Source organism: Natator depressus, chromosome 9 (assembly GCF_965152275.1).
Source record: "Natator depressus isolate rNatDep1 chromosome 9, rNatDep2.hap1, whole genome shotgun sequence".
Lineage (NCBI taxonomy): Eukaryota > Metazoa > Chordata > Testudines > Cheloniidae > Natator > Natator depressus.
Window position 1 is genome coordinate 32,748,288 of NC_134242.1, and position 21,404 is coordinate 32,769,691.

The 21,404-nt window shown below is 49.6% G+C and overlaps 2 protein-coding genes across 5 annotated transcripts in view; one reads left to right on the plus strand and one right to left on the minus strand.

Moving 5' to 3' along the window:
* The window catches only part of FBXO36 (F-box protein 36), a 72,655-nt gene extending 59,100 nt beyond the window's left edge, over positions 1 to 13,555 (minus strand). The window contains exon 1 of the mRNA XM_074963854.1: positions 13,436 to 13,555. Within this exon, the coding sequence (XP_074819955.1) occupies positions 13,436 to 13,531 (96 nt within the window). The 5' untranslated portion in view covers positions 13,532 to 13,555. The remainder of the gene's footprint in view (positions 1 to 13,435) is intronic.
* Positions 13,556 to 13,941: 386 nt separating this feature from the next.
* The window catches only part of TRIP12 (thyroid hormone receptor interactor 12), a 158,763-nt gene continuing 151,300 nt past the window's right edge, over positions 13,942 to 21,404 (plus strand). For all 4 annotated transcript variants that reach the window (XM_074963855.1, XM_074963856.1, XM_074963857.1 and 1 more), the window contains exon 1: positions 13,942 to 14,094. The gene's annotated coding sequence lies outside the window, so the exon portion shown is untranslated. The remainder of the gene's footprint in view (positions 14,095 to 21,404) is intronic.

Consider the following 21,404-nt stretch of genomic DNA (forward strand, 5'->3'; position numbering starts at 1 on the left):
GGTTCAGTCAGGGTCCAGTTGAGCTTAACCAGACACTCTGCGGAAGTGTACAGCACCCAGAGAAAACCCACAAACTGGGGTCCAAAGCCAAACACCTGCAGAGTGCTCAGGAGGTACCCGTGGTCCACCCTATTGAATGCCTTCTCCTGATCTAAGGACAGGAGGGCGAACGACAGACCGTCTCTATGCCCGAGTTCCAAAAGGTCCCGAACCATGAATAGGTTATCAAAGATAATGCGGTTCGGGATGGTGTAGGTCTGGTCTGGGTGGATCACGTCCGCCAGCACAGACCCTAGCCGCAGCGAGATTGCTTTCGCTACGATTTTGTAGTCCATGCTGAGGAGCGAGACGGGACGCCAATTTCGTAAATCACGGAGGTCCCCCTTCTTCGGCAATAAGGCGAGCACAGCTCGCCTGCACGAAAGAGGGAGGACCCCGCTCTGCAGAGACTCGGCCCAGACGGTGACTAGGTCTTGGCAGAGGACGTCCCAGAACACACGGTAGAACTCCACGGTCAGCCCATCCATGCCTGGAGACTTATTAGTGGGCATACGATGGAGGGCTTCCGAGAACTCGGCCAGAGAGAGGCAATTCTAGCCGGTCTCGGTCGCTCGCGCTGACTGTAGGGAGCTCCTCCCAAAGCACTCTGCAAGCGCTAGGGTCGGTCGGATCCGGGGAGAAAAGACTTGCGTAGAAGGCTTGGGCCCTCCCGCACATCTCCGCCGGTTCCATGAGGGGGGTGCCGTCTTCTGCCAGGATGCAGGTGATGTGTTTCTTAGCCCCCCTCGTTTTCTCCAGGGCATAGAAGAAGCGGGAGCCGCGATCCATCTCCCGAAGGAGGCGGATGTGGCATCGAACAAAGGCGCCCCGGGCCCGATGGTCCTCGTAGAGGAGCGGGTCTTCGGGGCTGGCAGCCAAATGCCTCTCCAGCTCTAAGACCTCCCATTCCAACTGCTCTATCGCCGCATTTCTCCGTCGGCTGGTGTCCCGGGTGTAGTCGCGGCAGAAAAGCTGGGCACGCACCTTCCCCAGGTCCCACCATCGCCGCACCGAGGGAAAGGCACGCCGCTGCCCTCGCCAGGCCAGCCAGAATTCCCAGAAGGACATCACGAAGCCTTCATCCTCCAATAGGCTGTTGTTAAAATGCCAGTAGGCCGGCCCCGGCCTCTCCGCACAGAGGGATGCTGTCACAGTGGCTAGGTGATGGTCAGAAAATGGGGCCAGCTGAATGCTGGAGGAGTGGGCTCGTGAGAGATGGAAGCGTGATAAATAAATGCGGTCCAACTGGGAGTGGCTTGACCGATGGGCTTCCACCCGGACAAAGGTGAACGTGGAAGTGTCATCCGGGTGGTGGTCACGCCAGATGTCCACTAGGGAGTGATGTTCAACTATCTTCCGGAGGGTGTCCGCGGCGGCCGGGCTCTGCTCGGTCCCCAAGCGGTCTCGCTCCTCGAGGGTGGTATTAAAATCCCCTCCCAGGACCAGGCACTCGTGAGAATCTAAGGTGCCGAGGAAGGCGGACGCCTGCAGATAAAATTGCAGCCGCTCCAGGCCCGATGTCGGGGCATAGACGTTAATGAGGTTAACCACGAGCCCCTCTATACGGACCCGGACATGCAGCAGGCGACCCGGCACAGCCTCGGCGACCCCTAGCACCTCGGGCCGTAGGTCGGGGGAGAACAGGGTCGCCACTCCAGCCTGCCGAATCGTGGAATGGCTAAAGTAGACCCTGTCCCGCCACTCCAGCCGCCAACTGTCTTCGGCGGTCGGATCCGTATGGGTCTCCTGCAGGAAAATCACAGAGTACCCTCCCTCCCGAAGGAAGGAGAGCACCTGGGACCTGCGGAGAGCCATCCTACAACCCCGGGTGTTCAACGTTGCGATGGTGAGAGGTGTCATGGGGGGGGGGCGGGGGAGATCCTCACTGGCAGGGACGCTCGCATCCCGCAACGGGCCACGCAACAGTCCTTGACCCATCCCGTAGGTGAGTAATTGGTCACGGAAGATGTGGACCCGCCAGTAGGCCGCGGCATCCTGCTTCCCCATCCCTCTACCTTCCCCTATGAGGGCCCTTGATGGGCTGGAGCTTCTAGGCCCGCCTCAAGCTCTGGGGCGATATGGGGCGGTGGAGGGAAGATAGCAGCTCCTAATGGGTCGGGGCAGGAGAACACAAAGGCCGCTCCCTGGGGGTCATCAGTTGGGAAAGGGAAGGAGACAGCCCCGGTGGCGGCAATAACATTGCAGGAGGTAAATTGGATAGGGGTAGGGGCAGGGGCAGAGGCGAGGTTCTGGGTTTCGGGAGGCAAGCAGCTGGATGGTGGCGCCTCCCGATCAGACTCGAGGGTTAAGGGGGTGGGGAGCGAGCTCTCAGTGATACCGGGCGCGGGCTCTATGGTGGATTTAGCGGCCACAGCATCAGGAGGTGGATTATCTTCTGTTGGGCCACCGCCCGGGAAGGAAATCGATTGCTCCGCACCAACGAGGGGTGCCCCTGGTGACTCGTGTCCCGGCCACGTGGCGCCGGCTGTCACCTGAGCAGGCTCGGTGGTCGTCAGTGGAGTGCCATCAGCGGCCGGGTCGATGGAGGAGTCCAGGGGCTCCTCGGAGGTGGGAGCAGAAGCAGCAGTTAGGGGGAGGGAGCATGGGGAAAAGAGAGGTGGACTGAGGTCACCCAAATTGAGGTTTGGTGGCAAAAGGTCGTCCTCCCCCTGGGCGACCGGGGACAGATCTAGGGCCTCGATCTCCTCGAACATGGAGGAGAGGACACTTTCCTTCGCCCCGGGGTTCTCCCCGCTGGCACCCTCCACGACGGTTGCCTCGGGGTTCACGGGGGCTTCGGGTAGTGCCAGGACAGAAGGGGCTTCCTCGAGGGTCTCGGAGGGGATGGTCTTCCGTGGAGGGGAGACACTACCTTTTGGTGCTACCACATCTTTCCCAGCTGACACCGGTGGATGGGACGCACTCGTGGGCAAAGCGGAAGGTTCAGCATTGGTGCCGCCCTTCCTGGTCTTCCGGGGGGCCTCCGCCTCGGGTAGATGAGGTGGAGCTTGAGCCTTCCGCTTGCCTCGCTTCCCCTGAACTAGGGCCCAGCCCTCCATGGCATCATCTGGGGGCTGGTTAGCAGGGGTCGTGTCAGGGGGTAAAGGCGATGGCTCAGGGACTTGGGGGGGGGGGTCGGTGGGGCGGCATAAGGGAGGGAGGATTCTCCCTGGGGCAGGCTCTCTCCCATGCCTGGTGGTATCTCTGCCACATCCTCCTCCATAGGCCCTGCCAGATTGCCAGCAGCGAGGGCGGGGCTCTCCCGCTCGTCTGGGCATTGTAGGGGAGGTGCCCCTTGGGCCTTAGCAGGAGAAGCGGTGGTCCGAAGAGGACGGGGGGCGGGTTCGGGTATCGGGCGGCCAGGGGCGTCGGCAATGAAGGGGGCGATGTCCTGCCGGGTCTCGGGGATCCCAGATGCCCCTCCTTGCCGGGCTAAGGGGCAGTCCCTCCAGACATGCCCTGACACCTGGCAGAGGTAGCACCGGGCTTCCCCCGTGGAGAAATACACCCGGTAACGGGCCCCCTGGTGGGGGACTAGGAAGGACCCCTCGAGCGCCTCTCCGTCACGCGCTGCCGACGGCAGTAGAAGCGGCACTTGCCGGCGGAAGGAAAAGATGTGACGGAGGGTGGGGTCGTTGCAGCCCAACGGGAGAGGGCTGATGACAGAAACAGGTTTCCCCAGGGTGGAAAGGGCGGGTAACAGGGCAGCACTGGGGAGAAAAAGAGGGACAGAGGTCAGGACCAGGCGGACGCCCAGGTCCTCTAGCGGCTCTAGGGGGACAAACATCCCCCCACTGCCAGGCCCCTCTCCACCGCCTCCTGGGCGGCAGCCTCTGATACTAAGAAGAAGACGACCTTCCCATACATTTTGGAGGCCGCCACAATGGCCGAGGGCCCCACCACCCTCGCCAACGCCCGCACGTAGGTCTCCACGTGGGGCGAGGCGGGCACCAGGAGGCATCGGACACCGTGCTTCCTTGTCATGGTGGGGAAGGGGCCCCGGCTGCTGTTGATGGTGGCAGAGGCGGTGGGCAGGAGAGATGATGAGGAGGCAGGCGGGGGGGCTGCCACCGCCCGGGCATACGTCCTGGGGGCTGAGGGAGGGACACCCGCAGAGCTGGTGAAGGGGGCAGCGGGGAGGGACGCTGTGGTCGGTGGTGGGGCCGCAGCAGTGGGGGTGGCCCCTGCCACGGAGGGCCTGGTGGTTTTAGCGGGGCCCTTCCCCTTCTTCTTGCCCTGGCCTTTCCCGCTGGCTGTGGGGGCTCCCCTAGAGTCTGGGAAGGCGGTGGGCATGGCAGCGGCGGCGGTCACCCCGGTGCCCTCCATTGCCGATGCCCCAGCAGCGGCGGTGGCAGGTGGTTAACAGGAGTTGGGGTCAGGTAAAAAGGGACAGGCTGTGGGATGGACAGTTCGGGGGAGAGGGGGGCACATGAACCACCGTACGCTTGTCCTGAGAGTCCTGTTTGGTTGGCTGGTGCTTCTGGCCCACACGGTGGAATCAGGGCGAGCAGCTAAGTCCAGAGGCAGATGTTAAACCGCCAGCAATGACGGTGGAGGAGGCAGTTGTGAAGATGGTAGTGTGGGGGTTGGGAGGACACAGATGGATTGGGGGGCGGCTCCGTGCCACACCCCCTGTGTCCCTACAAACACAGTCACGACATAGTCAAGGCCTCCCCCCACACGAGAGCACAGTTCGAAAGTTACTCAGTCTTGGGCCCTGTCCACGGCGATTTGTAAGTTCCCCGGGCGGTGTTCCTCTGGTAGACGGCTGTTTCTCTGTCTGTTCCGGGTTTTCTTTTTTGCATTCCAGAAATGCCGGAGCAAGTGATAAGATTCCTCTCAACCGGAAACGGGTCCGCAGACAAACAGCAAGCGGCTGGGTCTGGGGGCTGGGTCCTTCCACTCCCCCTGTCTGGGGAAGCGGGCCGGCAGGCCCCCCCTCTCTCGGGGGGGGTTTCAGCTGGAGCGGCAGCAGCATCCGAGGGCGGGCGGGGTGAGGGGGAGGGTAACAGCCGGCCGGCAGCCGGCCAGCACTTTAGCAACAGCGGAGAAAGAAAAAAAACAACAAAAGGAAAAGAAAGGCGGGGAGAGCATCTGGCCCAGTCGGGGGGGAAGCTGAAAGCAGGGGCAAAAAGCAAGGAAAGCCCAGGCCAGAGGGCAGCAGCAGGAGAGCAGGCTAAGTAGGTCCCTTTTCCCTGGGTAAGGTAACAGGGAAGGTTCGAGAACAATCAGGAACCTTCTGGAGACAATTAAGACAGGCTGATTAGAACACCTGCAGCCAATCAAGAAGCTGCTAGAATCAGTTAAGGAGCTGGGAGCAAGAGGCACTAGGAGATGAGAGTGAGAACGCGGACTGTTGGAGGACTGAGGTGTACAGGCATTATCAGACACCAGGAGGAAGGTCCTATGGTGAGGATAAAGAAAGTGTTGGGAGGAGGCCGTGGGGAAGTAACCCAGGGAGTTGTAGCTGTCGCACAGCTGTTCCAGGAGGCACTCTAGACAGCTGTATTCCACAGGGCCCTGGGCTGGAACCCGGAGTAAAGGGCGGGCCTGGGTTCTCCCCAAATCCTCCCAACTCCTGGTCAGACACAGGAGGAGTTGACCTGGACTGTGAATTCAGAAAAACGGCCAAGCTGAGGGCTGCCGTGAAGCTCTAAGGTGAGCAAATCTGCCAATAAGTGCAAGACCCACCAAGGTAGAGCAGGAACTTTGTCACACTGCTCTGCATGCTCAAAGCAGTCATTCAAATAGTCATAACTTTATGAAATCAAAACAAAATTTTTCAAAGTATGCTGAGCAACTATACATCAAGGAGGACTAACTTTATGCTAAGGCTCTTATCCTGTAAACATTCCTACCTTTACGCACACGTAGTAGTTCCACTGACTTCTATGGGGCTATTCACATGCTGAAAGTTATGCAGACAGGTAAATATTTACAAGATCTGGCCTCATTTTGAATTACCAAACCACTGCCTTTAAAAAAAAAAAAATCTACCTGAAGTTCTTTTCAGGATATCTACGTGAAAAAAATAGAGGTTAAAAAAAGATATTGTTATGGGTTGGGTTAAACCTCATTGAAACTGCTGGATATTAACAGCTGCCCTTCATTTTGGGAAAAATGTAAAGAACAATTGAGCTACTTTATAGAATAGATGGATGAAACGATAGGGGCCTTTGCCCAGAATAAAGCCCACACCCAAGGTTGGAGTAGGTTTTAGCCATGTGGCAGGAGGTCCCTCTGTGATCTTGGGGCAGGGTTTGATTGGACTCGAATGGTGTGTGTTACAGAGAAGCAGTGATAGCCCTGGTCTACACTAGGACTTAGGTCAAATTTAGCAGCATTAAATCGATGTAAACCTGCACCCATCCACACGATGAAGCCCTTTATTTCGACTTAAAGGGCTCTTAAAATCGATTTCCTTACTCCACCCCTGACAAGTGGATTAGCGCTTAAATCGGCCTTGCTGGCTCGAATTTGGGGTACTGTGAACACAATTCAACGGTATTGGCCTCCGGGAGCTATCCCAGAGTGCTCCATTTTGACCGCTCTGGACAGCACTCTCAACTCAGATGCACTGGCCAGCTAGACAGGAAAAGAACCGCGAACTTTTGAATCTCATTTCCTGTTTGACCAGCGTGGCAAGCTGCAGGTGACCATGCAGAGCTCATCAGCAGAGGTGACCATGATGGAGTCCCAGAATCGCAAAAGAGCTCCAGCATGGACCGAACGGGAGGTACGGGATCTGATCGCTGTATGGGGAGAAGAATCCGTGCTATCAGAACTCCGTTCCAGTTTTCGAAATGCCAAAACTTTGTCAAAATCTCCCAGGGCATGAAGGACAGAGGCCATAACAGGGACCCGAAGCAGTGCCGCGTGAAACTGAAGGAGCTGAGGCAAGCCTACCAGAAAACCAGAGAGGCGAACGGCCGCTCCGGGTCAGAGCCCCAAACATGCCGCTTCTATGATGAGCTGCATGCCATTTTAGGGGGTTCAGCCACCACTACCCCAGCCGTGTTGTTTGACTCCTTCAATGGGAGATGGAGGCAATACGGAAGCAGGTTTTGGGGACGAAGAAGATGATGATGATGATGATGAGGTTGTAGATAGCTCACAGCAAGCAAGCGGAGAAACCGGTTTTCCCGACAGCCAGGAACTGTTTCTCACCCTGGACCTGGAGCCAGTACCCCCCGAACCCACCCAAGGCTGCCTCCTGGACCCAGCAGCCGGAGAAGGGACCTCCGGTGAGTGTACCTTTTAAAATACTATACATGGTTTAAAAGCAAGCATGTGAAAGGATTACTTTGCCCTGGCATTCGCGGCTCTCCTGGATATACTCCCAAAGCCTTTGCAAAAGGTTTCTGGGGAGGGCAGCCTTATTGCATCCTTCATGGTAGGACACTTTACCACTCCAGGCCAGTAACACGTACTCGGGAATCATTGTACAACAAAGCATTGCAGTGTATGTTTGCTGGCGTTCAAACAACATCCGTTCTTTATCTCTCTGTGTTATCCTCAGGAGAGTGAGATATAATTCATGGTCACCTGGTTGAAATAGAGTGCTTTTCTTCAGGGGACACTCAGATGAGCCCATTCCTGCTGGGCTGTTTGCCTGTGGCTAAACAGAAATGTTCCCCGCTGTTAGCCACAGGGAGGGGGGAGGGTTGAGGGGTAGCCACGCGGTGGGGGGAGGCAAAATGCGACCTTGTAACGAAAGCACATGTGCTATGTATGTAATGTTAACAGCAAGGTTTACCCTGAAAGAGTGTAGCCAGTGTTTTATAAAATGTGTCTTTTTAAATACCGCTGTCCCTTTTTTTTTTCTCCACCAGCTGCATGTGTTTCAATGATCACAGGATCTTCTCCTTCCCAAAGGCTAGTGAAGATTAGAAAGAAAAAAAAAACGCACTCGAGATTAAATGTTCTCCGAGCTCACGCTGTCCTCCCACAGTGACAGAGCACAGACGAATGCGTGGAGGCAAATAATGTCAGAGTGCAGGAAAGCACAAAATGACCGGGAGGAGAGGTGGCGGGCTGAAGAGAGTAAGTGGCGGGCTGAAGACAGGGCTGAAGCTCAAATGTGGCGGCAGCGTGATGAGAGGAGGCAGGATTCAATGCTGAGGCTGCTGGAGGACCAAACCAGTATGCTCCAGTGTATGGTTGAGCTGCAGCAAAGGCAGCTGGAGCAGAGACTGCCACTACAGCCCCTGTGTAACCAACCGCCCTCCTCCCCAAGTTCCATAGCCTCCACACCCAGATGCCCAAGAACGCGGTGGGAGGGCCACCGGCCAACCAGCCACTCCGCCACAGAGGATTGCCCCAAAAAAAAGAAGGCTGGCATTCAATAAATTTTAAAGTTGTAAACTTTTAAAGTGCTGTGTGGCATTTTCCTTCCCTCCTCCACCACCCCTCCTGGGCTACCTTGGTAGTCATCCCCCTATTTGTGTGATGAATGAATAAAGAATGCATGAATGTGAAGCAACAATGACTTTATTGCCTCTGCAAGCAGTGATCGAAGGGAGGAGGGGAGGGTGGTTAGCTTACAGGGAAGTAGAGTGAACCAAGGGGCGGGGGGTTTCATCAAGGAGAAACAAACAGAACTTTCACACCGTAGCCTGGCCAGTCATGAAACTGGTTTTCAAAGTTTCTCTGATGCGTACCGCGCCCTCCTGTGCTCTTCTAACCGCCCTGGTGTCTGGCTGCGCGTAACCAGTGGCCAGGCGATTTGCCTCAACCTCCCACCCCGCCATAAACGTCTCCCCCTTACTCTCACAGATATTGTGGAGCACAAAGCAAGCAGTAATAACAGTGGGAATATTGGTTTCGCTGAGGTCTAAGCGAGTCAGTAAACTGCGCCAGCGACCCTTAAAACGTCCAAATGCACATTCTACCACCATTCTGCACTTGCTCAGCCTGTAGTTGAACAGCTCCTGACTACTGTCCAGGCTGCCTGTGTATGGCTTCATGAGCCATGGCATTAAGGGGTAGGCTGGGTCCCCAAGGATACATATAGGCATTTCAACATCCCCAACAGTTATTTTCTGGTCTGGGAATAAAGTCCCTTCTTGCAGCTTTTGAAACAGACCAGAGTTCCTGAAGATGCGAGCATCATGTACCTTTCCCGGCCATCCCACGTTGATGTTGGTGAAACGTCCCTTGTGATCCACCAGAGCTTGCAGCACTATTGAAAAGTACCCCTTGCGGTTTATGTACTCGGTGGCTTGGTGCTCCGGTGCCAAGATAGGGATATGGGTTCCGTCTATGGCCCCACCACAGTTAGGGAATCCCATTGCAGCAAAGCCATCCACTATGACCTGCACATTTCCCAGGGTCACTACCCTTGATATCAGCAGATCTTTGATTGCGTGGGCTACTTGCATCACAGCAGCCTCAACAGTAGATTTGCCCACTCCAAATTGATTCCCAACTGACCGGTAGCTGTCTGGCGTTGCAAGCTTCCACAGGGCTATTGCCACTCGCTTCTCAACTGTGAGGGCTGCTCTCATCTTGGTATTCATGCGCTTCAGGGCAGGGGAAAGCACGTCACAAAGTTCCATGGAAGTGCCCTTACGCATGCGAAAGTTTCGCAGCCACTGGGAATTGTCCCAGACCTGCAACACTATGCGGTCCCACCAGTCTGTGCTTGTTTCCCGAGCCCAGAATCGGCGTTCCACAGCATGAACCTGCCCCATTAGCACCATGATGCATGCATTGGAAGGGCCCATGCTTTCAGAGAAATCTGTGTCCATGTCCTGATCACTCACGTGACCGCGCTGACATCGCCTCTTCGCCCGGTATCGCTTTGCCAGGTTCTGGTGCTGCATATACTGCGTGTGGTGTTTAATGTGCTCCTAATTGCCAAAGTGAGCTGAGCGGCCTCCATGCTTGCCTTGGTATGGCGTCCGCACAGAAAAAAGGCGCGGAACGATTGTCTGCCGTTGCTCTGACGGAGGGAGGGGGGACTGACGACACGGCTTACCGGGTTGGCTTCAGGGAGCTAAAATCAACAAAGGGGGTGGCTTTACATCAAGGAGTATTTCAGGCAGGACTTCACGGAGGGTTCCAATAAGAAATGGTGCACCTAAGTTATTGTTCTTATTGGAACAAGGAGGTTAGCCTGGCCTCTGATTGATACATGGCTAGATTTACCTCGCTGCACCTTCTCTGTGAGTGACTGCAGTGTGACCTAGAGGAATGAGTCCCCTAGACAGGGGAGGGGGGGGAGCAAATGAGTACAAAACAAATCTGGTCTATTTCTTGTTTTGATCCACTCCATCTATCTTTTACATCTTTAGCTGGCAGCAGACGGTGCAGAAGGACTGCATGCCATCCTCATCTCTTGCCTGCCCAGCAGAAGATGGTACAATACGACTGCTAGCCATCGTCATCTCTTGCCTGTCCGGCAGAAGATGGTACAGTACGACTGCTAGCAATCCATATCGCCTGCCTGCTCACCATAAGATGGTTCAATAGGACTGACTGCAGGACTAAAGAGAATGACCTGGTCAAGTCACTCCAAATTTAGTCCCTGCGCCCATGTCTGCCCAGGCGCTCCCGGTCGACGTGGCCAGGAGCACCTCGGACACGACGAAGACGGCTACCAGTCATATTGTACCGTCTGCTGCCAGAAGGCAATGGGTTGCTGCTACTGTGTAGCAATGCCGTACTGCGTCTGCCAGCACCCAGGAGACATACGGTGACGGTTACCTGAGCGGGCTCCATGCTTGCCGTGGTATGGCGTCTGCACAGGTAACTCAGGAAAAAAGGCGCGAAACGATTGTCTGCCCTTGCTTTCACGGAGGAAGGGAGGGAAGGGGGGCCTGACGATATGTACCCAGAACCACCCGCGACAATGTTTTAGCCCCATCAGGCATTGGGATCTCAACCCAGAATTCCAATGGGCAGCGGAGACTGCGGGAACTGTGGGATAGCTATCCACAGTGCAACGCTCTGGAAGTCGACTCTAGCCTCGGTACTGTGGAAGCACTCCGCCGAGTTAATGCACTTAATGCACTTAGAGCATTTTCTGTGGGGACACACACACTCGAATATATAAAACCGATTTCTAAAAAACCGACTTCTATAAATTCGACCTTATTCCGTAGTGTAGACATACCCTTAAACACCACAGAAACAGACACAGAAAAGAAGACAGTGGAACAAGCAGTTGGAGCATGGCCCTGAGAAAAAGTCGAGAGCGAGCGAGCGAGCAAGAGAGCGCTTTTTGTGCTAAGTGCTGGGTAGAAAGGGACTTGGAATTGTGAGCAAAGTAACTATGTCTTGCTGGTTAATTCCTGCTGTGTTTAGGGAAACAGGAATTTGTACATTCCTAATAAATAAACAGATTACATCAAAGAAATACCTGACTCCATCATCAATTTCTCTACCCAACTGAAACAACTCTCAGGGGGCCAAATATTGCCAAAGTGCTCATGTCATAATGGGGCAACAATATATATATATATATATATTTTAAAAATGGCAGAATGTAATGAACATTTTTTTAAAATCACCTTAGTCAGACACCCAATGTGGAAATTTCAGCCTCAAAACAGAATTTTTCAGAAAGAAGTAACTGAAGCTGTTTTGAAAATTTAACTATTTTTGTTGCTACTGTTGACTAGTATACTTTCATATTCATTGGGGAAAAAAACAACCAACAATTACCTATAGTGGCACTTTTAAAAGGAAACTAATCAAAAGAAAAAACATGTGGGACATAAAGATCAAAGCTTGGAATTCTATTCATTTTGGAGTAATAGATTCAATTTTGGTTAGCTTATTTTACAGGCCTGCCAACTCTCACCCAATTGGAGGGAAGACATCTTTGTCGTTTTGGATTAGTTTTAATGACATGTAAAAAGTATCTCCTTCTTGTGACAAAAAATTTGGCTAGGTGTTTCAATGAGACCATTAAAATCTCACTTAGCATATTATTTTTGAAATCTCACAACATTAAAACTGATACACACAGCTTGAGACAGAGCTCAGTATTCATATCTTGCACCTGCTCTCTCCATGCAATACCTTTACTTTCAAGATCAAACCCAGTCAAATTTAGGGTAAACATGAAACAAACCTGAAGTACATCTTTAAAGAAGTGGAAAGTAGTCCCATCATTTGCTGGGGCGACTCTCTTATTGGAGATTAATTTTAAAGCAGTTTTAAGGCATCAGTCTTACTCTTGTGATAAAGGATTTTGCAGTATGTTTCAATAAGACACTTAAAATCTCACTCAGGATTATTCTGAACACTCTTCTGAACCACCCCTGGACGTTACCAGAGAAATAAAATTCTAACTAACCTGCCAAAGAAGTGTCTTGACATGTATTATCCTGTAAGATTATGAAAATATATTGGCTTCCTGTCCCAGGACAGGCAGATTAATTCTTCTTAGCTATTCACTTCACCTTCCTGGCAGGATATTTCAATGGAAAGCTACTGATTTGCCTGTAAATTGTTTGTTCCAGCTCCTTTAAAACTTGCTTTTCCTTAGGAAAAGCATTGTGACTTTTCTCAGCATTGTGTTGTTTTCTCTAATCACTGGATCACTTATTTGTGACAGGTTTCAGAGTAACAGCCGTGTTAGTCTGTATTCGCAAAAAGAAAAGGAGGACTTGTGGCACCTTAGAGACTAACCAATTTATTTGAGCATGAGCTTTCGTGAGCTACAGCTCACTTCATCGGATGCATCCGATGAAGTGAGCTGTAGCTCACGAAAGCTCATGCTCAAATAAATTGGTTAGTCTCTAAGGTGCCACAAGTCCTCCTTTTCTTATTTGTGACAGTCTTTGAAGGTCCCTTAATTTGTTCTGTATTTTTTTTCAGGGTTACAGTATCTCATGCAACTGTGGAATGTTTTCAAGGTTACTGAATCATCACTCTGCAACACTTTTTCATACTCAGTTGGTGACTTTCCTATTTTACCCCTGAATTTCTTACTGGGGATACCTTCCAATGCGTAGTGGATCCTCAGATCTCACATGCTTTACATGCACTACTACTCAGATCCCATTCAGTGATGATACCCCCCCACCTCCCCGGATACTTGGTCAGTGAGTTTTCCCTCAGGCAATGCTTTTCCATACATTCACAAGCACGTTTCAGTGACGCTTAGGAATCCTACGTGCCCTCCGCCCCTCTGGGCCAACCTTTGGTGGTGTTTCCCCACCCGCCTGCCCGACTCCTAGTCAACGGCCTTTGCCAGGCCCCCCTCTGGATTCCCGACCGGTGACAGATCCGTGGACCATCCCCAAGCTGCGGGTTGCCCCGACAGCCCGTTGAGTTGCCTCATCTGCGTGCGAGCCGGAGCAGCAACAGCCCGGTGGGCAGCTGGCAGTGGGATGGGGGCGCTGGCAGAAGCCACAGGCAGGGCCTCCTTCCTTCGTTCACCCACCTCCTTCTGGGTGACGATCAGCTGGTAGAAGTCCTTGCTGGGGGCCGGGGCCTGCGCACGGGTCTCGAACAGGTTCTCCTCCAGTAGAGACGCCATTTTGGGACGCTGGCAAGCGGTGACTATGGCAACCAGGAAGGGGCGGGCATCACGAGAGGTCACTGGGAGCCCAGCCCCCTCTTAAAGGGGCCGGGTCGATATTAACGCTCTAGCCCAGCGGGGTCTTCGCCCCAGCGGCGAGGAGGGTCCTATACACCCCTTAGTTGGTAAAAACCGTCCCTCCAGCCCCCCTGACCTGAGGGGAAATACTTGCATGGACCCAGGGGTGACGACCCCGGCGGAAGGATACCGCTCGGTAGGCCAAGAAACGCCTGGCAGCGCAGGGAAGCAGGACGAGCAAACCGCCGGTCCGGGGGCTTCGCGGGGGGCGGCCAGCCGGGCAGGGGGAGCGCCTTTAGGCAGGGGGGACGGGTAGGGGCTGTGGGCCCCTTTGGGGGGGTAAAGTAGTCCCCATCCTCCCCCTGTGCCACTGGAAGGGGTTCGGCTGCGGAAGCGGACGGCGCGCTGGTCGGTGCTGCGGCTTCAGCTGATAATTGAAGGGAAGGGAAGCTGCTGCTGGGGTGGCACGGAGCGTCTGCGGAGGCCGCATCGGGACAAACTAGGTACATGGGGCCCTCTCCCTTTTCCTAGGCACTGAGGATGTGAGTGGGGCGCTGGGCCCCCTCAACTGCCCTAGGCTGGCTTGGTCAGGCCCGTTGTGTCACCCCCGGTATGAGCTCAGCTGCCCTTCCCGGGGCAGGGGGGAGGGGAGACGCGCCATCCCAGGCATTGTTTGTGGGGGAGTGAGTGTTGGGGCCTGGGGGGAGGTGTAATGATCGGGGGAGAGGCCAAGCGGGTAGAAGGGCGAAGAGGGCCCTGGGTTTAATAATGGGATTCTGGTGGTGAGGCCTCACTGAGGAAGGGATGAGGGGGTGGAGGTGGTAGAAATGGAGCTGACAAAATGGCCAAGCAGCCACTGGAAGCCGACTTCAATGCACCCCCGCCACCCCCAAAATATTAACGGGGGGAGGGGGAGAAGCTGCCCCCAATCCCTGCCTCACACAATGCTCCCGACAGCCTGGAGCCCCAAGGTGGAGGACTCTTCTCTGCACCAGCTACGACTAGCTCTGTGGCCTGGGTAGTTGCTAATACAAAAGGCTAGTGTCAGGGTTGACGCTACTGAACCAGATTTGTATTTGCCTCCCCCCATAAACCCCCTTTCCCTGTTGTTGTTATACTTATTTTTAAGGCGCTATCGAGTCACCTTTTTTTATAAAAGCAACAAAAACCCAGTCGGAGAAAGAAAAGGCAAAATAATCAGCCGCCGTCCATATTTCCCGGGCGAGGGGAGAGGGTGTTGATTCGAGTTACAATACTGACTACCCACGAGAGGATTATTTCTACCCGCATCGGTTCAGAGCTGATTCCCCCCTCCCCTTTTTTTTTTCCTCTCTTCATTTTTGTTGCTTTCAGTGAAGTAACCAGTCCCTTGGTCCTGCCGTTTGTTTGCATAATGCTCACACGTAAATTCTCTCTTCCCCCGTCACCCCCCTTACTGCTAGTCCCGTGATACTGTATCGGTGAGAGTGGCTGGGTATGGGGGAGCCGTGAAGATTTTTGTGTGTGTGTGTGTGTGGGGGGGTGCTCACGTTACTCACGCCGATCCCTTCCTAGCTGCTGCCCTGGCTGTCTGGGGCTGTTAAACAAACCGATGCCGGGGCTTTTACCAGACCTGCAGGCCTATCTTCCTGCTGTTCAACTTTTTTATTGTTCCCCCTCCCCCCGCCTCCTAATGCACTGGCTCATCGGGTTTCTCCGCAGTTGGGTGTTTTAAGGGATCGAGAGTCTGAAAGTCTAGACTGTGAACCGGAAAATAATAGGGGGAAAAGTGGAAAGTCGTGTCACGGGCTTTGGGGGAAAAACATCAACGTATGGAACAAAGGTCCTGCCTGAAATAGAGAGAGAGAGGCCTGCATGTGCGGCTCGATTGTGTCGCATTTATACAAGGGGAAAGAAATGAGAGCTTGGCATTGGCCTAAATTCACCTCGTAAGTCTGGCATACGGTTTGGAAATGCTTTTAGAGTGCGTTCGGTTTGTTTTCAGGGTGGTTTTGATATGTGCAACCATCCACTAATCATCCTAATTCAGGGTGAGTTTCAGTGTAAACAGTCGTCTTTCTTCATCCTGTTCAGCAGCAGTATTGATACACTGGATTTAAGGCCACATCATAAAAGTTTACTTGAAGAGGGTGACTCTCTGAATTTCTCTATTTGAGAGCATAAGCTTACGTTTATGCTTAAATATTGAATTTCATGGAGTTCTCAGGGCTGTCATCTTTTGACAAGGCAACTTGAATAAGGGATACTGAATTGAAACACACAGCCAAATCCTTTATCACAAGAGAGAGAAACTTTAAGAACTAAATTAAAAATAAAAAATGAAGGAGTTTTCCTCAGAATGAATAAGATTTGGTTTGTCTCTGCATATGTACAGGTAGAAATATGTATAAGTCAAGCAGCCGCTAACCATCTTGTAATTAAGGAGGTCATTATTTCCACTTTGTGCCCTATTTTCCTTTTTTCCCCTCTCTTCCCCAGGAGTTCTGAGGTTTGGTGGCTGTCTTTTTAAAGACAACTGAATTCTCAATATTTATCTTCTTAATGAGTTTTTTAAAGTGTCTGATAAGTAACGGTTTGTTTAACTTTAAGCATAACATATTAAAAGGCTAAAATTGTCAGATGAGTACAATGAGCCTAAAAGCAATATTTTAGTGAGTAAATATAGTAAATAAATAAGGCAATCTATTGTGACAACTTATTACTAAGCGGTATTCAAAATGGTCTAACAAACTGTGTGATAAGCTTTAACTTTTATTTACCACACTTACTAAATTTCTAAAAGGCTTTCAGCTATGCGCTTCAGGTGCACGTACATTTATGTTCCTTCTATAAAATGAAAGAACACGTCCTCCAAAACTTGCTGCACCCACAAAGCCTCCCATCCTTAGAAGCCTGAGGAAAAGAGATGGGCTGTCTCATCATTTCACTCACTGGTTGTCAGACCAACTTGAGAAACGAATTTGCATCGCTGTCGCTCTTCCCGAGAAAGCATAATCTCAAACCTCAAGATGGTTAACATTCAGGGGCTATGAACAAACAGCTGTTTAAGACACCATATTGACAGCTTCAGCACAGCAAAGACCCCAGAATTTTCAGGATTTTATAGATCAGCTAATGCTCCTCTTTCAGAGGAAAGAATGGAACCAATTAAGTACTACTCCAGCCAGGGACCACAGGCTAGGTGCCAGTGTTTTGTTTCTGTGATGGGATTATTTATCTCTTCAAAACTAGACCCTGAAAGCACACTAAGATAACATTTAGTCTGATGAATCTTCAAAAGCAAGGAAATGTCTAATTGTATCTAAAATGCAAAGCCTTGGATAACAAAACATGAATTGCAAAAGCCTCTAAACAGTGGGTGATATATTGCAGTGTCTAGGCAGAAAAGGTTTAAAAAAATCAGCTTTGAGTTTTCTTGCTTGCCTCTGTTTCGTTGTCAGATCCTTAAGACTTTGAGGCCTATTTACACTACTAATAGAACCAGTAAGATAATCTGACTATAGAACAGTTGTCCCCTTAAACCATGTTATCTAGTTTAGTTGGGAACATGGATAGAATGTCTCTGCTATATGTTGTGGTTCAGGAGCTTGTATTTGTAGGGTAGATGGGCCCTAAATACAGCTTTGGTAGTTCTGCTAAACAATATGCTGTAACAACTAAGGATTAAAAATTCCAAAGGCTAAGTAACATAACTTATAACCACCTAAGAAACCTATTAAATGGTGGGTACTGCTTGTCATAATTTATTTACATTGTAACATTCTAAAAGATATATCCTTTGTTTCTGCTATTTCAGTGATGCCACACCTATACACAGATTCCGAAGACACCTCTATAAACCAGTAAACATAACTGAGGCCAGTAGAGCCCTGTAATATCTCAAGAGGCATTTTTGGGGTAGGGTAAGGTGGGCTCTTAATGTGAAGGCAGTGTAATACAGTGTACTGTCAATTGGACAGGAACTCAGGAGACCTGGATTCTGTTCCTTAGTTTAACCTCTGGCACTGGTGTACTGGATCTCATGGCAAATCATGTCACCTCTCTGGTTCAGCTTCCCTACTTGTATAATGGGGCCAATATTTAGCTTCTTTGTAAAGCTATTTGAGATGCAGGAATGATATCCAAGTATGTGTCCATTGTAGATTACTTAGCAGTAGTAGACCTGAACTGTAACTGTCCTTTCCTGGTTCTGCTGTTGCTCAAAGAAGGCAGTGGCATTCTTATAATAAGATTTCATGGTTAAGGAGTCTTAGCTTTGTCTACATGTTTTGAAGTGAATTTTATTATGAACTAGCTCTTAATACTACATGTAGAGCAGTATATCATGAATCAGTTACATGTTTGAGGATTTTCCTACAAGAGCCATCAGCTAGCTATTGCTATCTGGAGAAGCTGAAAGTGGCATGGGCTTAGTCTTTAGGTACCCCTTTCTTCCTTGAATTCCCAGCTTCTGCACTTTACATGAAGTCCTATGTTTCCTATGGTAGGAAAGTATCTTCACTTCTCACGCTTGAGAATAAGCATCTGTTTCTGATTAAAAACAACTTTCTGCCAAAGACAATCATGAAACAAAAGCCAGTTATAAAACTTGAAATCAGCAGTATTCTGTAAATAGAACATTTCTAGTAACGTTTCTTTATGATATCAAATGTGCTGTCAGTTTTAAGAGCATGACTTAGTTAACTAGTCTCTTTAAATGAATGATATTCAGGTGATTGGGGCAATCAGTTTTGTGTGGACAAATTTTCCATCCTGCCATATAATAGCCCTTTCTTATCGGGTTGGAAAAACTTGGCTGCTTTGGCTATGCAAATATGCAATTAGTGGAATTGTCTTTACTTCCATCTGGCAACTCATGTTTTAGCACACATAACCAAATTGTCTAGGGATAGGGAGTCTAGTAGCAATTTTTTGCAATGTGCTTACTGAGACCAGTGACCTTAATCTCTTGCATATCACCCAGTACAGAATTCAGCCATATTTGTAATGTGTATAAGGAGGAGGATTGATACTACTGCTAATTAATAGTGCTATCAAGATTATTGGAAAACTAGGCACAAAGTGGCTGACTTCAGTTCAAGACACACTTACTGAAAACCTTTGAATGTAATATGAGATGGTGTTGCAAATACTGTACTTAACAAATATTCTAATCTTTTGAGCCTTGCATCATTTTCTCTGTTCCCCATCACCCCAAACAGATATGGTTAATTAGTGCTTGGAAAGCTAGTTAAGTATCGTCTGGTAGAGCTGTTGGCATTTAATATTCAATTAGAAACTCCGTAATAGCTTTATTTTATTTATTTTTTTACACCAGAAGGCAAAGTTCTGAATCTGACTGCATCCACGCATTTGTTAACTTAATTTAACAGGTGTTCAGTTCCTACAGCTTACAAAATGACACATTATCTTGATGGCTAATAATATAGCTGCTGTCTGTTTCTTGGGTGGAGGGGAGGCAACACATCTGTAAGCAACAAAATTTTACAATAGTGAGAAGAGGGTTGTCTTGTACATTTGGTGGGGGTGGGGTGAAGGATTCTTAATGTCCATGCTGAACAGACAGGAGTACTTTTCTAAGGTCTTATCCAGAAGACTGAATTTTACTGTGTATTGAGTCTTCTGCAATTATCTCCCTCAGAAGACTGAAGGGCTAAGTCATCCTCCTTGGGTTTTGAACATGGAGTTCCAGAAAGTATTGGTATTTGAAAGTGGAGGCTGAGGTATCTGGTCAGTCACCTGATTCCACATAATCTCTGATTCCAGGTTCACTATGAACTCTTCCAAAAAAATTTCTGGGAAGAAAGATGTTCATTGTTCTAAAGATATGTACATTTTACTGACTGCACAAATTCCCTTTTATTGTATGGTATCCATGTAAGTGTAAAGGTGAAAATGAGCATATTTCAATACAGTGACTAAAAAAAAAAAAAGGCGGAGGGGGGAGGTTAGAAAACTTTCCTAAGGCTGCCTGTAAATGATAGGCACTAGACTCTTAGGAATAGGCATATTGTTGATAATCCTTGAGACTGGTGATTGACTGCAAGTCAGTACAATTTTATATGTTGGAATATGGAAAAAGAGGTAAACAATAAGGTGGCAGCGTTCACATATGGTTAAGTCCAAAGCTGACTGTAGAATTACAAAAGGATCTCACAAAACTGGGTGACAAAATGGCAGATGAAATTCAATGTTAAGTGCCAAGTAATGCACACTGGAGTAACATCCCAACTGTACATAGACAATGATGGGGTCAAAATGATCATTTACCACTCGGAGATCTTGGAGTCCTAGTTCTCTGAAAACATTCACTCAACATGTAGCAGCAGTCCAAAAAGCTAACAATTTTAGACACCATTAGGAAAGGGATCGATAATAAGACAACATATAATGCCACTACATAAATCCATGGTATATCCATACTTTGAATGCTGCATGCTGCTCTGGTTGTCCCACCTCAAAAAATATGTATTGGAATTGGAAAAGGACAACAAATGATTAGGATTAGGGGACAGCTTCTGTACGTGGAGAGACTAGAAGGACGGGGACTGGTCATTTTAGAAAAAAGACTAAGGGAGGGGGGGTCTGATAAAAATCTGTAAAATCATGAATAGTGTGGAGAAAGTGAATAGGGAAGTGTTAGTTATTTGTTTACATAACACAAGAACCAGGGGTCATCCAATGAGATTAATATGCAGCAGGTTTAAAATTAAAAGGAAGTTTTTCACGCTACGTACAGTCAACCTGTGGAACTAGTTGACCTTTGCAGCATCACCTGGCAAAAGTATAACTGGGTTCAAAACAAAATTAGGTAAGATCATGGAGAATAGGTCTATCGGTGGCTCTTAGGCAAGATGGCCAGGAACACAGCCCCATGCTCTGGGTGTCCCCATCATCCAGGCCCAGCTTTTGGCGGTCAGAGGTTTAGGATGGATCACTTGATGATTGCCCTGTTCTGTTCATTCCCTCTGAAGCATCTGGCACTGGCAGAAGACAGGATACTGGGCTAGATGGACCATTCATCTGACCCAGTATGGCTAGTCTTATGTTCATGTTATTAACATAGTTCTTATCAATCATAGTGCCATGTACTACTTCTTATAATCTAAGATCTGCTAAACATAGTGTGCTTTTAGGGATAGCAGTTTGTGAAGGGATAGTAGTTTTTGTAGTTGTGAAGCTCAAAGGTTGCTTGAATGTAGAACCAAGCACATGGACAGAGTAAAGGCAAGTAAATGAAGGGAGCAAAACAAATAAAAATGGCTGGACAGACATTTAACTTCACATCCTCCTTGAATGCCTGCTTTCAATCTGACCTTTTTCTTTTTGCGGGGGGGAGGCAGGAAGGGAAGGTGAGACTTAATGTGAATCTTACTGATCTCACCACTGTGATACAAAAGCTGTTTGAAAATAATGTGCTGTATCTTAATCAGATTTACATATGTTCCTGACACTAGTTCGCTCCAATTTTAACTCTAGTTTAGTTTAATGTTTAAGGAAAAGCCTACTGGTTTCATTGACTCTAAGAGATTGAGCCAGAGTACGCTTTCTTCATTTGAAGTTTTTTTAACAAGAATAACTTTTTTTTTTTAATTTGTCCAGAGTGTAGCAGTGAAACATGGGTAACGTTTCAACATGTTAATCAGGTGGCAGTTGATCCATTTTAGCTCTAGTTTGATTTCCAGTGTGGACTACTCCTTCATGAAATCAACCCATCTCATATACAGATTCTTAAAACTAAATTCATCTCTGGGGAAAATGCAGACCTACATCTGAGGGTGCGGGTGTGTGGAAACAAAACTAATTCAAAGCA